The following is a 13,930-nucleotide window of genomic DNA, read 5'->3' on the forward strand; positions in this document are numbered from 1 at the left end:
AGGGAAGCGTCCGGGGTCCAACCCCCAGGGCTAGAGGGAAGCGTCTCGGGGTCCCGTTACTCAGAGCGTCAGATGTGTGGAGAGTCCCTGGCTACACCACCTGCTATTTCGATGGTGCATTCAGCGGCCGGCAAGGGGGCTCTGGGTGCGGATTCCGGATCTGGCCTTGGGGTGACTGACGTCCCCTCCTCCCCGCTGATCCCGCCGGAAGCCCGCCCCCTCCCTGCCCAGCCTGCACGTGTACCTGATGGGCTCCTGGTCTTCTTTGTCTTCCTTGCTCTGTGCTATCCTGATGCCGCTCTTCTTTGCTCTCGGGCAACCTGAAAGACTAGAGAAGGGACAGGGCTTCAGGAGACATCCGCTCTGCGGGGCCGGCTGGCTTCCTTCCCGCACCGGCTGCTCGGACCCCGCTTTCTGCAGAAGCCGGAGCTTCTCCCCATGAGCACAAACTCTGGGAGGAGGGCCGTTCTGGGGGCAGCCCCTCTGCGTGGAGACAGGCTGGGGTGCCTGGCTGAGAGAGGATGGGCGGCCAGGCGCAGAGAAGGGGCCACTTGGAGCAAGAGAACACGCACTCCCTGGGTCTCTCTTGGTGACCCGTTTTCCCCAGCCCTGCCCTCTGGGGGGAACATGGTATAGACTTCAGTGTGTCTGCAGAAGGTACAGAGGGATTGTCAAAATTTTGGAAATAGAAGCTCACATTTACCTATAGGAAAATTTCCAGCTGGAACAGAAAAAGTACTCACGTATGGATGGGCGTATACATAGCCTGACAATAGGCTATTACATGAGATTATACACAAGAATATATAGAATAGATGGGATTCCTTGCAAAGAACTGAAGAACCAGAAACTAGGCCTTTTACTGAGACGCCCAGGACACGTGGCGTCGGACTCCAGGGAAGACACACAGCAGTGGTGCAGGCGGGGCTCGGGCCACTGTCCCCGCTGGGCCTGGGCTTGCGGTGCGTCCTTCCTGGGTCAGTCCCAGCTCCCTTCCGGGCACGTGGGTTCTCAGGTGGAGGTGTGGCTCCATCCACGGGAGGTCTGTTCCCCAGCATGGCACCCTGTGTCCTCCGCCTTTTTCCTTCTTTGTGAGGCTGCCGGGCTCCTCTGCGGTGAGAAGCAGCACCCGCAGTCAGAGGGGGCGTGCGGGGGGCCTGGGCTCTGGGCTGGGGCTTCGGGCGCCCAGGCCGGCCCCTCCTGTCTCCAACGGCATGTGTTCCTACCCCCTCACGCCTGTCTCCTTCAGCAGGGGCACGGGAAAGACCAGGTATGCCTGCATTCTCTCTCTCCAGCTACCTTCATCCCCCCCCCCCGACTCCGTTTTGAGGTAAAACCTAGGGAAGTGGGGGTCCTCTTGCCCCACCTCTGACTGCTCAGCAGCTGCCCTCACCGTGGTCTGGCTTCTCATCTCTGCCTGGAAAAGTGCTCTTGCCCAGGTCACCGTGACCTGAAGCCGGCGGGCGCTCCTGGCCCCGGGGCAGGGGGCCACCTGCAGCCCCTGGGACGCTCCTCCGGAGGCTGGTGCAGCCTCCGCATCTGCGGGTCCGTGTCCTGCCTGCCCTGGGGCCCTGACCGTGCTCACGCTCCTTGTGCCCCTCCCTTCCTTCCTTGCTGCAGCCATGGGCCCAGCGTGTCCTAAGTATCTTCGAAATCGGCCACCTTCTCCCTCCGAGACGCTGCGTTAGACCAGGCCGGCGCTCACGGGCGCTGCACTCAGGCACTCTGTTTAAGACCTTCCAGTGGCTCGCCGCCAAATTCCTCCACGTGTGCACGAGGCTCCCGGGGCCCGGCCCTGCCACCAGTTCTGTCCCCGCTGCCCCCGCCCCCGCTCCGTCCGCCTGCTCGCAGGCACGTCGTCCCAGACGTCTTCCTGGGTGCAGGGGCCCTGCTGACCGCCCGGCCCGGGAGCCCGGGGAGCCCTGTCCCTTGCGTCACGTGTGCCGTGCTTGATGCCGTCCACTTACGTAGCACGTGCGACTAAAGCCACGAGCGCTGAGCTGTGTGCTCGTTCACCTTCGTCCAGGCCATTCACGCAGCGGGGACTCTGTGCGCCCTCGGCCCCTGCCGGCTGGGCGGGGAGACCTGCTGACCACCCCTGCTGTCCCGGCCGCCACCGCTTTCATTCCCGGCTCCGATCTCCTCCTGCATGAGCCCGTCACCTCCGAGCCACGCTTTCGGATCCGGGAATCCCGGGTGACACTTGTACTCTACATGATGACGTCTCCTGCATAGATGTCCCACGGTTCCATGTCGCTGACACGGGGGGCGCGCGGCGTGTCTGAGTCTGAATCGGAGATCTCATGGATTTTGGAAACACCGCAGACACTTTCAGAACCCCTGCCCTCTGTGGGTGGGGGCAAGGCCGGGGTGGGGTGTGCGGGCGGCGCCTAGGCGGGCGCCTAGGGAGTGCCGTGTGGGGGGCTCGCTGTGGTGGACAGAGAGGCGCTGCGTCCCTGACTCTCTGGCTGAAGAGATGTGCGCCCGTGTGGGGATCGACGGCCGCGCTGAGCAGGCCCGAGGAGTGTCCCTGTTGTGCCTGGGACCCCGGCCCCACCCGGAGAGCCCCTGGTCCCTTCCTTTCGCTGCCGACTCAGGCCCCGGCGACCTGTCTGCATCAGGCAGCCACGGCTTGGGGCGCCCGGCACGTGGACGTGCCCCGGGGAGTCGGGCCTCGACTGGAGGCGATGTGGTTGCTGTGTGGTTTCCTCCATGAGATCAGGGCAAAGATAACAGTCTCATAGCACCGCGAGACTAGAGAGGCAAAGTGCTCAGTAACGCCCATGGCCGGTAGCAGGTGCTCAGCAAACACCGTCCTTGTCATGAGGGGACATCCCGGAACCCTCCATGTGCGGTGGCTCCCTGAGCCTGCAAGGCGGTCCCGGGTGTCCGAGGCCCACGCGGGCTCTTGGAAAGCACAGACGCGGCTCCACGCCGGGGGACACCTCCTGGCCTTGGGGTCTCTCGCCCTGTGTGAGTGATGACGCGTCAGAGGGGTGATGGGCCCTCGGGAGCCCGCGTGGCGGGACCACGCTGGGCAGCGGGGGAAGGGCCGGCTCAAGAGAGGATCCTCGTTGTCGTTGTGGACAAGGGCCGTGGCCCCTGTGCCGTGGTCAGACACTAAGGGACCAGCAACTGTTCACGTTTTGACGCTGGAAGTTCTGGCCACGTGAGCACTCAGACATTTCTTTTCAAGGCAAATTAAAATAAAGGGTAGCATAGAATGGGCTTGAGTTTTTATACTTAATTGGAGTTTTTAGTTGAATTGAATTTACTCTAAGGCAGCGATGTTGCTCTGGCAGGTAACTGCAGGTGGTAACACTCAATCTCTGCATCGCACACAGCGGCGGGCTCTGCCCGGCCCGGTCAGCGGGCTCAGCGCCACAAGGCTGCTCCCGTCCCTGGGGGTGGTCCCGGCGAGCACTTGGTGACGTCTGGAGACTTCTTGGGTTGCCACGAGTGGCGGAGATGGTGCTGCTGGGTCTGCTGGGTCGAGCCCGGAGGCTGCTCGACGCCCCACAGCAAAGCACCGTCCGACCCCGAGTGTCGGCAGCACCCAGGTGGACAGCCCTGGAGGAGAGGAGGAGCGTGAAGAATCCTCCCGTGACCCCACGATTCAGTTCTCCCCGTGGGCACTCCGAGTCTGTGCGTGCCCCAGCCCGGAGCTGCCGAAACCTGCTTGCACCGTGAGCACAGAAGTGCGAGGCTCTCAGGAGGATCCCTGTGAGGAAGCAACCCGCCGTGGGAGCTGTGTCCCTCGTCCAAACCGTGCTAGCAGCCAGTGAGCGCCCCCTGCTCTGACCACGGCGACCGGGCCACACGGGCGGCCACATGCTCCACACCATCCACTGATCCACTCAGTGGGGTCGGCTGGCAAACACCCTCCCTCTGGTGGGCAGCCCACGACCAACACTCTCTCTGAGGGGCCTCTCCTCTCCCCGCCTCCCTCCCTCTCTCTCCCCCCCCCCCTTCTCTCTCTCTTCCCTTCCTCTTCTTTATTCTTCTTGTGGGAGATACATTTGAAGCGCAAATGCTCATCGACTTTAGGAACGTCCACTTTATCATCTGAAATTCAGACTGACAAGGCAACAGCATCGTATAACTTAGTGTCCATATTTTCTGGGTGCAGCACTGTTTTCCATTGTTGGATGGGTCCTCGTTCATGAACGTCCTTGTCTTTACCTTGGCCCTGGCTCGTTGCCACTAACGGAACAGGACATGAAACTGGGGCACCTGGCCACAGGTCTGGATCCACTTTTGTGAAGACAACGTATCCAAAGCTTCTTTCAACTCACTTCTGATGTATGGCCTGGCATACATGACAGGATCTCTATGCGGCGTTTCAGACACTCCCTCCTCCTCGGGAGCCCCAGGGCCTGCGATGAGTTCCGTAGAGCGCGTCTCCGTGTCTTCAGCTCTGCTCCTCGCTTAGAATGGCTGGACAGCCGGCAGCTCACATCTTCCTGTTTAAGAGGCCAACTCCCAGTGGTGCTGGAACGCTTGCCTCTCAGTGACTGTCCCAGGGACCTTATAATATGCCTGCGATGGGTGTTTTCCCGGCACTCTTCCGATTTGGAAAGGCTGCTGCTGGCTGAACTGAGAAACGTTCTTGCAGGTGAGCCCGGTGCGTGCCAGGGGGTGCGCTTGCTGTCCAAGGAAGGACCCCGAGGACGGCGCTGCTCTGCGGTCCAAGTCTGTAGACCGTATGTAGCTGTGGGCCAAACTGAGCGTGCGCGGAGCCGGCCGATGCCCGGGGGGTAAGGGGTGAGGGAGGAAGAGAACAGGCATCTTGCTTACCTCCGGTGAGAAGCGTAGTTCCCGGTGATGTGCCCAGAGCCATCACAGCCAGGGGTGGGGCACCTACAATTAAAAATGCAGAACGGGCAATTGACTTGAGAGAAAGAAAGTCCCCTGAACAATTAACCCCCTTCTCTATCCAGAAAGCAAACTCCTGAATGCTTCACCTCCCTACTTGAAAGAGACAGATGGAGCCGGAAGCTTCCTGGCTGGGAACAGGGACCTGTGTCCACTGACCACACCACCAGATACCAACCTTGGCTACCTTCTTCCTTCCAAGCACAACGGCACTTTCCAGAAGGACCACGGATTGGTCAGTACCTGCCTCGGTGGCAACAAGCCCTGGAGCATCCTGGTCCCGATGCTGTTTACGCCAGTCTGTTGCCTCCAAATAGTTCAGGTCACCCTCCCTTCTTGTTACTTTGGTTTCAGTGGGACTCAGCTTCAGCAGCCACGTGCGAAGCAAGATTTGTACGTGGAGGGGTGTGCACAGAGGCCTGAGAGACTGCTCTTGGTCTACACTGGGAACAGCAGCGTTATAACGGGCTCCCGGGAAACGGACTCTTGGCAAGGCGGGCTGACTGGCTGCCCCGAGCCCCGTGATGGCAGCAGCCTGGAGCGGGGCGCTGGGGTTCGCTGGGCAATCAGGTAGGTTTGAGTTGCCTTGAAGCCTTTTTGGCTGACCCGAGTGGAGGCCAGGTGTCTCGATCAACCAGGTATGGCGAGTACCTCTCGATACCCGCACTACACCTGTTTGAGCCGAGCGAGGCCACGTCCCCTGGGTTCTTAACTACCACACTGCCATTGCCCGAATGGGACAGAATGTGCTTTAAAAAGTTTTATAATTAATGCCCTTCATACAGCTTCCTAAATGAGCCGTCTCAAGAACAATCAGGTGGCACTACAGAGACATTTCAGTTCATGCTATTTTAGTTTTCTTGTACCCACCAGGAATGTAAAAATTAAGGACAAAAATTAAGAAAAAGTTCTTTTTTCCATAAACTTTGTATATTTAAAAAACAACAACAGCAAAAAGCAAAAAACAAAACAACACAAACCCCACCAAGGATGACGGGACTTAGTAAGCAGCAGTGACACGTGGATCGTGTCCTGTGTCCCCGCCCCCACGCAGGGAGCCCCGAGGTCCTGGCAAGGACAAAAATCATACGTTTCGCATAGTTAATAAATGTCTACTGCTTCTGAGGAGTTTCAGTTTGCTTTGCACTCGGAGAGTCCCGGTGGAAACTGGATGCTGAGCCGGGGCCGGGGAACACTCGCTCCCTGCGCCCTGCGGGTCCCTCGGCATTGCACAGGGATGGGACTGGGGGCGTCCCGTGCCGACACTCGCGTGCGCAAACAGTGTTCGGTATTCGGACACTGTCTACACCTCCTTCAGTCCTCAGAAAGGGACCAGAGCCCTAGCTCTCGAGGAACGGAGCTTGGTGTCTGCTGCATCCTATTTTTTTTTTTTTTTTAAGATTTTATTTATTTATTTGAGAGAGAGAGAATGAGAGAGAGAGAGAGAGCCTGAGGGGGGGAGGGTCAGAGGGAGAAGCAGACTCCCCGCCGAGCAGGGAGCCCGATGCGGGACTCGATCCCGGGACTCCAGGATCACGACCTGAGCCGAAGGCAGTCGCTTAACCAACTGAGCCACCCAGGCGCCCTCTGCTGCATCATATTGAAGGTTAGTTCAGTTTACAGCCCACTGCGAGGGCACAGAGGCAAGCGGGGAGGCGAACATCACTGGTGTGCGCACTTGGAACAGGGATTTTTAAAACAGGCATTTGAGGCAGAACAATGGGGCGTTTAAAGTGGAATCTATGTATCAAGAACAGCAACAACCCAAAATCGGATTGTTGACCTGATTTTAAAGCAACAGCTGGTTATGTACAATTAAAGTTTGATCACAAGACTCCTCTGCTGATTGCTAAGTAATTACTTTCTAAATAATAAGGGGGGTGACTCGACCTCGCTGGCTGACCTCCCACAGGGCACCTCATGCGGGTAGAGCCCCTGCCCAGAGCGCTCGCAGAGGGAGGACGATCTGAGAGCAATGAGAATCGTTCCGTCTAAGAGAAGCTCATCTTCATGCAACTTTGTTTGGAAAATGTATCAAGAAACAGAAATGTTTCCCACTAGCCAATAATATACACTTGGCCTTGCTTTTTGCTTTAGAAAAAAAAAAAAAATCCCCAAACTCTTCCTAATTTAAGCACTCAGTGCAAATTTATTTAAAATTTATTCATTTTAACACGAGTAGAAATTTTTCAATATGCCTTTTTTTGGTGAGGGCTGTAGGAGGTTGACATATTCTGTTCAGATTTAAAGTGAGGCATTATAACCAAACTAATGCAAATGAAAATCAGATTTGACTAATTATAAAAAAAAGAGAGAGAAAGATTTTCAGAGTAGATTTTGTGTGTTTAAGCCATTTACAAAGGCAATAAAAAAAAAAAAAAGAGGCGTTTAAAATGTCCTCTATCACCATGCAAACAACAAACAAAATATTGATCTGGCCCATTTTCAGAGCTTCCACTGTGTTGGGAAAGAAAAAACATTTCCAGAAAGAGTTCTTGCTTTCTTAAAAGGTTTGCTCTTCTTGTCAAGACTTCAAGTCAGGCAGATGGGGTGGAGTCCCAGGCCTGCAGCCTGCGGGCTGCGTGACCTGAGTCTGCTCCTCGCCGGCCACACCCCTGCACAGCTGCTCCCGGGCCTGCCATGAGTTCTTTCCCGGGGAGGCTCTCCTGCCTTCACCCCCTTCGACTGCTCAAGCCCAGCGCTGTAGCCCAGGGCCGGGGCTTGGGATGCCTGCTCAGAGGAGCCCACGGCCTTTCTTTGTTGCCTTCCCCTGACACAGCCCAGCCGCTCCCGGTTTTGTCAGGGCTGGTAATTCGGCTCTTTCATCTTTAGGTGGTGCTTCTGGACCACATAAGGCAGCCCAGAACGGTTTCTTTTCTTCTATCAGCTCTACGTAGTCATTTTTCTGTTGCTGTTCAAGACTTTAAGGCTTTTTTAAATTCTTAGATTTACATACAGATTTCCTAGCTTTAAGAAATCTCAACCCTCAAAAATAAAATTTTCTGAAGTCGGTGAATGAAGGAGTGATTATTCACCTAACAAAAGGGGTATTTGCTTCTCAGATGGAGCCAGCTCCAGGACCCTTGATAAAGGGGTGGTGTAAAATCGATTTACAAAAATTCGATTTGCATCTACCCATCTAAGAGCAAGCACATCTTTTCCGTGAAGGGAGGCCCATGTGGGTAATCAAAATCCCCCGTGGATAAAATCAGACAGTACCATGTGCTGCACAGCTTGGGTTTTGAAATGGCAGAAGAGATTGACTGGGTTTCCATGGAAACTCCCCATAAGGCAGGCACAGGTTCTCCGCGCCGAAGTCCTCGGCAGCCGCAGGGAAGCACACCAGACCCTCACCGCCCTCCGCGCTTCCTGGCAGTTATCAGGGACAAGAGCACCAAGGCTATTTTAAGTTCCCGTGGTTAGAGATGCAAAGTTCTGTGACATAAAACACTTGCCTCAAATATCACTTCTCTTCCCCTCCAAAGGTACTCTTGGTGGAAATACTCTGAGAACACACATGATGAAAAAATGATCTTAGAGCTAGACTTGCTGCCTCATGGATGTCTTCAAGACAAAAAACATTTATGCCTTATCCATGATCTTGCATTTGTCTTGGGTTTAAGTAATACACCAAGAGAAAATAATTTGGGGTAGTGCATGTTATCATCTGGCTGGAAATATTGGTCTTAAAAAGACATTTAAGAATGGCAATGGGAAAAATCATGATAAAATGTTTTAAACAGTGTTTAAGTTTTGCAGAATCCAAGCAAAATCTGAAAAAAAAAAAAATATCAGGACCATTCACAAAACTTCTGGATTTCTGATTTCATGGAACTAGTCCTTCTCAAGTAGGAGTGAACTGGGTTTGTGTTGCTTTTGTGGATCTAAGACATCAAAGAGACCTGTGAGCCCAAACCTCCCAGAACGCCCTGTGTGCTCATGGCTTCTCTCAACTACTCCCCACCCAAGGACACATTCTGCTTGGACCTATATAGGAACTGTCACTGATCACACCCACATGAGGTATATCATGAGGTCATGAGATATATCCCCTAATATCAAAACATAACTTAATGTCTATACATTGAAATACATAATCATGAAAACCATGTGATTTTGCATTGGCGCACATCTCAAAAATGTGACAATAGACCACAGGCTTCTTGCCTGTCCCTGCTTTGTCCCTCAGCAAGACATACGACCTACTACCGTGTTGTTTTCTCCCATTTACAAAACCCCTGTCCTGAGACAGGGTGGGCAAAATGGAAATCACTAAATCCACTGACAAGTTGTATCATCAATTAATTATTGATAAGAATATCTTTAAAGTGCTTCCTCCATGTGCTGTCATGCCCCCCTCTTTTGAAAATAAATATGAGGATTTGATAAATAGTTATATTAAGGAAGACATCTAAAACAGGACACTTTCTCCCAGTTGAACGGATGTCCACACTAAAGTGCCAGTCACTACACATCATGAGCTGGGACCGGTCAACCGTGTTGCATCAGTCCTGTTAGTGATACGTCATGAGCACCTCAGAAAAAGTCCAAGGCAGATTCTACGCACACAAGCATTTGTTCTGGGGGACTCGAATGCACTGCCAAGGCATCCTTGTTGGATACCAGGTGGCGAAGCCCCAGGCTCCTTTGGGCCAGCCTCTCACCATCTACTTCCTGGGGAATGACCTTGTCCTGAAGACCAAGAGGCAATCCACCCTGAGTGCACCAGCCCAGGACTCATGGCATTCACGTCTGACTCAGTCTGAGCTGGCAGGCCTGCTGGGGGAGACCGAGCTTGTCTCCCCCAAAATCAACTTACAGGAAAAAAATATTTGGAGGCATCTTATGATCTCTTATCTTGATAAGAGTCAATTACTTATTTTTAAAAATCTGATAGAGGCTGAAAGCACTGTGGGCGTGTTTGAACTGCATCCTCACTCTCTGTGTAGTCGACCTACCTCGTCAAACTGCCCTAGAAGACTGACTTGCAGACATGCCCTGATTTGAGTAGAATAGCTAAAAATATACAGAAGAGGACTCACAGAAGATCTGGAATCATCATACCAAATGTCAGAGTGACATACTCGAGTTCTTGGGAGAATTTCATGGGAAGGCCCTTTACAACCTTTCTTGCTCATTTCTTCCATGGCAACTCTAACAAGGGAACTTAGTAAGTAAAACACAGAATATATATAAAAAAATAATTTTTTATGGCCCTCAATTTTAAAAGAAACATGAAAATGTAAAATTAGGCATTGTCTCTAGTAGTAAAATGTATTTGTAAATTGGAATGATTCAGGCCACATATATGTCTTTGTTTCATTTATATAAAAAGTTCAATTAAAAAAAACACTTTTTTTTTGTCTTAAGAGATATGGTTCTGAAAATATATTTCTTTATTTTGATTTTTTTGTCATATAAATGGGAAATAATAAAGAAATTCAGAGGAGTGCAAAATAAAGATATTTCTAATGGAAAAATGACATATACTGATTCTTATGTCATACCTCTGCAATTTTCTCCCTAAATGGAACGAAACCAGGTCACTTAAAAGCACTATACATTACTTCTGCACAATTTCTTAGATATATTACCTGAAACTCAAGGAAAGATAAAATCTTGCAGATTGCTTCTTAACTTGTAAGGCATTCAATAATTTTCTCTTTTTTTTGGAAATTCAATATTAAGTATGCATATTTTGAGCTTTCTGCAGCTGGACACAGAGGTCCCCATGCGGGCATGTAGTATTTTCCAAGCGTCCCCCAGCCCAGCCTCCCTCCAGAAATAACTGGTGACACAGCCGTGGGGCGGACACTCTGAGCTGGGGAGTGGAGCCCTGGCCCCTTCGGGGGCCCCTGGGGTCTTCCAGCTGCACCGCCACCGCTCACCCCCAGGGGGCTGGCTGGGGTGCCGCCCACTGCGGCCCCTGAGCGCCCACCCCTCGGGGAAGCAGTTCTGCAGGGGAGCATTTTTGGATTTGCTTCTTGCTTTGTCCCCTGACACCTAGAGTTTGTCTTATCCTCTCTCCTCGGGTGTCGGGCGAGGGCTTTCACGTGGGATGTGTAGGACACTCCTTATGAAACCCTACACATTTCAAAGTGGACAGTGGACACAGTGCTATCAGGAGAATTTAGGTAGAAGACTTGCTGTGTGATGTATGGAACGTGGAAGCAAAAGACATCTTCTCTTTTGATTCCCAGCACCTTTCTTTTTAAATTACACTCAAAACAAACCCATAAATGAAAAAAAGTTTTAAAGGTACTCTTAACGTGGTTAAAAAAAAAACCCTCATTTTGCTGACTCAGATAGCATTTCTGGATGGGTCAGGCTTCATTGCACTAAGAAGGCCGGGAGTGATCCTGTGGCTATCACTCAGAGTTCTGGTTCCGGGGCCCTGGAGGGCGGAGCGCCGAGGCGCTGCAGGCTGTGGGAGTAGCAGGTGGATGTCGGGGTCGCTCAGGGGGTCAATCAGTGCCGTGAGGCCCAGAGCTCACGCGGCACGCTGCGAAGTCCACGGGGATGGCTCCCTCATGCACAGCCCACGGACAAACGGGATCTTTCTGGCAGGTCTGCGTTCTGACTTAGGGGCTCACGCACCTGCCGTCAGCCTCGGGTCACCTCCATCCTAACATGTGCTGTGTCCCCTCTGTGCTTCCCCGACTGGGCCCCGGGATTCCCTGGGAGTGTGCGGGCGCCGGCCATAGGGCCCCATGCAGAGCTGAGGCGGAGCCTGGACGCCCCCCGCCCGTCATCCGGGGACATGGAGCCAAGGTGCGGGGGTGCCGCGGCCGCTCTGCTGTTCATGCGGCATGCAACGTTTCATCGTTTCCAAACATGCAGCCTACACATCTTAAGCTTAAGTCATCGGTCATGCTGCCTCCTTGTCCGCGGAAGGGAGCCTAACGGGGGCCCTCGCCGCCACACCGCACCGCTGCCCGCTGAGAGGTCCCAGGTGCATCCAGGAGTAGGCTCCTGTCCAGTGCGGCCGAACGTACCTAGCACATCCTGACGTCCCAGTCACTTAACAGGGCGTGTCCATGGGAACCTGCTGCCGGAGCACATGCACGTCCAGCAGCAGTGGAGCGGCTAAACAAGAGACTGGGGCGGCCGGAGTCAGAATTGGAATTGGACTCGGAGGACCCATGCAAAAAAAAACACACAGAAGGTGACTGGTGTGGCTGAGCGAAGGCAACAGAAACCAGCATTCTAACGTCCTGCCTGCGTGGCGTCTGCGCGCGCCGCGCCCTGGGGAGGTGGGCGGGCGTCACCCCGGGGCATGCAGAGACCTTGCGCGGGGCCCACGAGGAGGCACTCACCTTTGCCGGTCGCACTGAGCCCCCAGGCAGCCAGAGTCATTGGTGTGTAGGGAGAGCGGGTTTGGAAGGACACGTGTGTGTGCGTGCTGTGGCAGGGGATGCTTTCTGGCCACGGGCCGGGGGGACGAGATGTGCAAGAATGTGCACCCCGACTGTGCTCAGGATGCTTTCTCTAAGGACGGGGGGCCCGGGGGACCGTATCCCACTGGTCATGCCCACTGCTGAGGGTCCCTGATCGGGGTGGCCCGGGGACGGGGAGGGGGTGCCCTGCGGAGGCTGCCGGCTCAGCCACGCCAATTTTCTCAGCATCATGAACCAGGTGGACTGCACTTGAGACAGACGGATGACCTAGCGTGACCACGAGGACCCTCTCTTGGCTAAGCTACCGCTACCTGCAGGTGCATGCCCCAGTCCACACCCCGCTCCGAAGGGCATGCAGGCCAGCACGGACGTGGCTCCTTCCCGTCTGAGGACACCCAGGCCCAGAGTGGCCTGCTGGGCCAGACACGGATTTGTGTGGGAGCGTGCCGTGGTGTCCACGTGGCTGCTGGCTCGGGCTGTAAAAGCCACAGTGACTGGGGGACATCAGGTGCATTTTTCTGTTCACAGACGGTTTGAAACTGCTTTGAAGTTAAACGAAGGAGGTTTACATGATTTACAAGCAGCTCAGTTTCCTAGGGCTCACAGACGTGAGTGAGCATTAGGAGAGGCAGGTCTTGGCGACGGAGGGAGGGAGCGGCTCTGGGGCCACACAGTTTCCCTTTCAGCAGAGACCCTGTTCCTACTGCTAAGGTTCTTCCTATTTCTGTTCATCCTGTTTTGCCTCGGTTTGTCATATTTGTGGGTCTTTTATTTTTTGAATCTCTCTTTTGTCTCAGAGAAAGCGTTTTCCGTTCTAATCAGGAGAGACGAGACAATCGTTCGCTCTGTCACGTCCTGTGTGATCCTGGAGTTCTCTGTTATCTCTCACATTTGGGGCTCTGTGTCCCTCCCTTCCAGTCCCCCAAACCCCATCTCCTGCCCCATCCTCTCATTTGTAACTGCCTGGTTGTAAGCTATATTTTAGTTTATTTTCTGCTCTGTCATCTCTCTCTTCAAAGAATGGCATTCTAGCCTTCTTCCTGTGGGCTTTGCCTTTTCTCCTTGGTTTTTTTTTTTTTTTTTTTTTTTTTTGGTCACATATAGAAGTGATTTCAGAGACTCTTAGTTTGGCAAAATTTTTAGAAATAGATTGATCAAATATCTTTTTTTTTTTACAGGCAAAGAGACAGATCCAAACAGGTGGAGTCTATTGTTTCAGTTTATACAAAGAGCCGCCGAGCCCTGATGAGCACAGCCCTGTCTTGTGACCTGGTGCTGCCGCACTCAGCTAGACTCGTTGTACTGTCCCCGTTATCAGTAGCTCCTGCCCTACGAAGCTGCTGTGGGGCGTGCCCCTGACGCCGGGCTCCTCTGTGCTTGAAGACAGAGCTCGCTTGTTCATCTGCTCGAGATCTGTAGTGACTGATCTGCAAGGACCCTTTGTGTCTCATAAAATGGGCAGAGTGAAGAGGAGAACAGGAAAGGGAGATGAAATTTCTCTAGACTTCTGTACCAAGGACACAGCCAGAGTGGTTTCTAAGAGTCACACTGTCCACTGACCGTGTGGTTTCCCTCCGATCACGAGGGGCCGACCAGAGAGCCAAGGGGCTCAGAGCCCACACCCTGCAGCTGTAAGAGTTGACCCCGGGTGCTGGTTC

The 13,930-nt window shown here is 53.5% G+C and overlaps 1 protein-coding gene across 4 annotated transcripts in view; it reads right to left on the minus strand.

The window, feature by feature from the left end:
- LOC118007339 (myelin transcription factor 1-like protein) overlaps positions 1-13,930 on the minus strand; it is a 138,663-nt gene that overhangs the window by 29,485 nt on the left and 95,248 nt on the right. For all 4 annotated transcript variants that reach the window (XM_035000368.1, XM_035000367.1, XM_035000369.1 and 1 more), the window contains exons 14-15: positions 4,798-4,860; positions 245-328 (exon numbers count right to left, since the gene is read on the minus strand). In XM_035000368.1, coding sequence (XP_034856259.1) covers positions 245-328; positions 4,798-4,860 — 147 coding nt within the window. The remainder of the gene's footprint in view (positions 1-244; positions 329-4,797; positions 4,861-13,930) is intronic.

Source organism: Mirounga leonina, unplaced genomic scaffold (assembly GCF_011800145.1).
Source record: "Mirounga leonina isolate KUSES-001 unplaced genomic scaffold, KU_Mleo_1.0 Mir_118, whole genome shotgun sequence".
NCBI lineage: Eukaryota > Metazoa > Chordata > Mammalia > Carnivora > Phocidae > Mirounga > Mirounga leonina.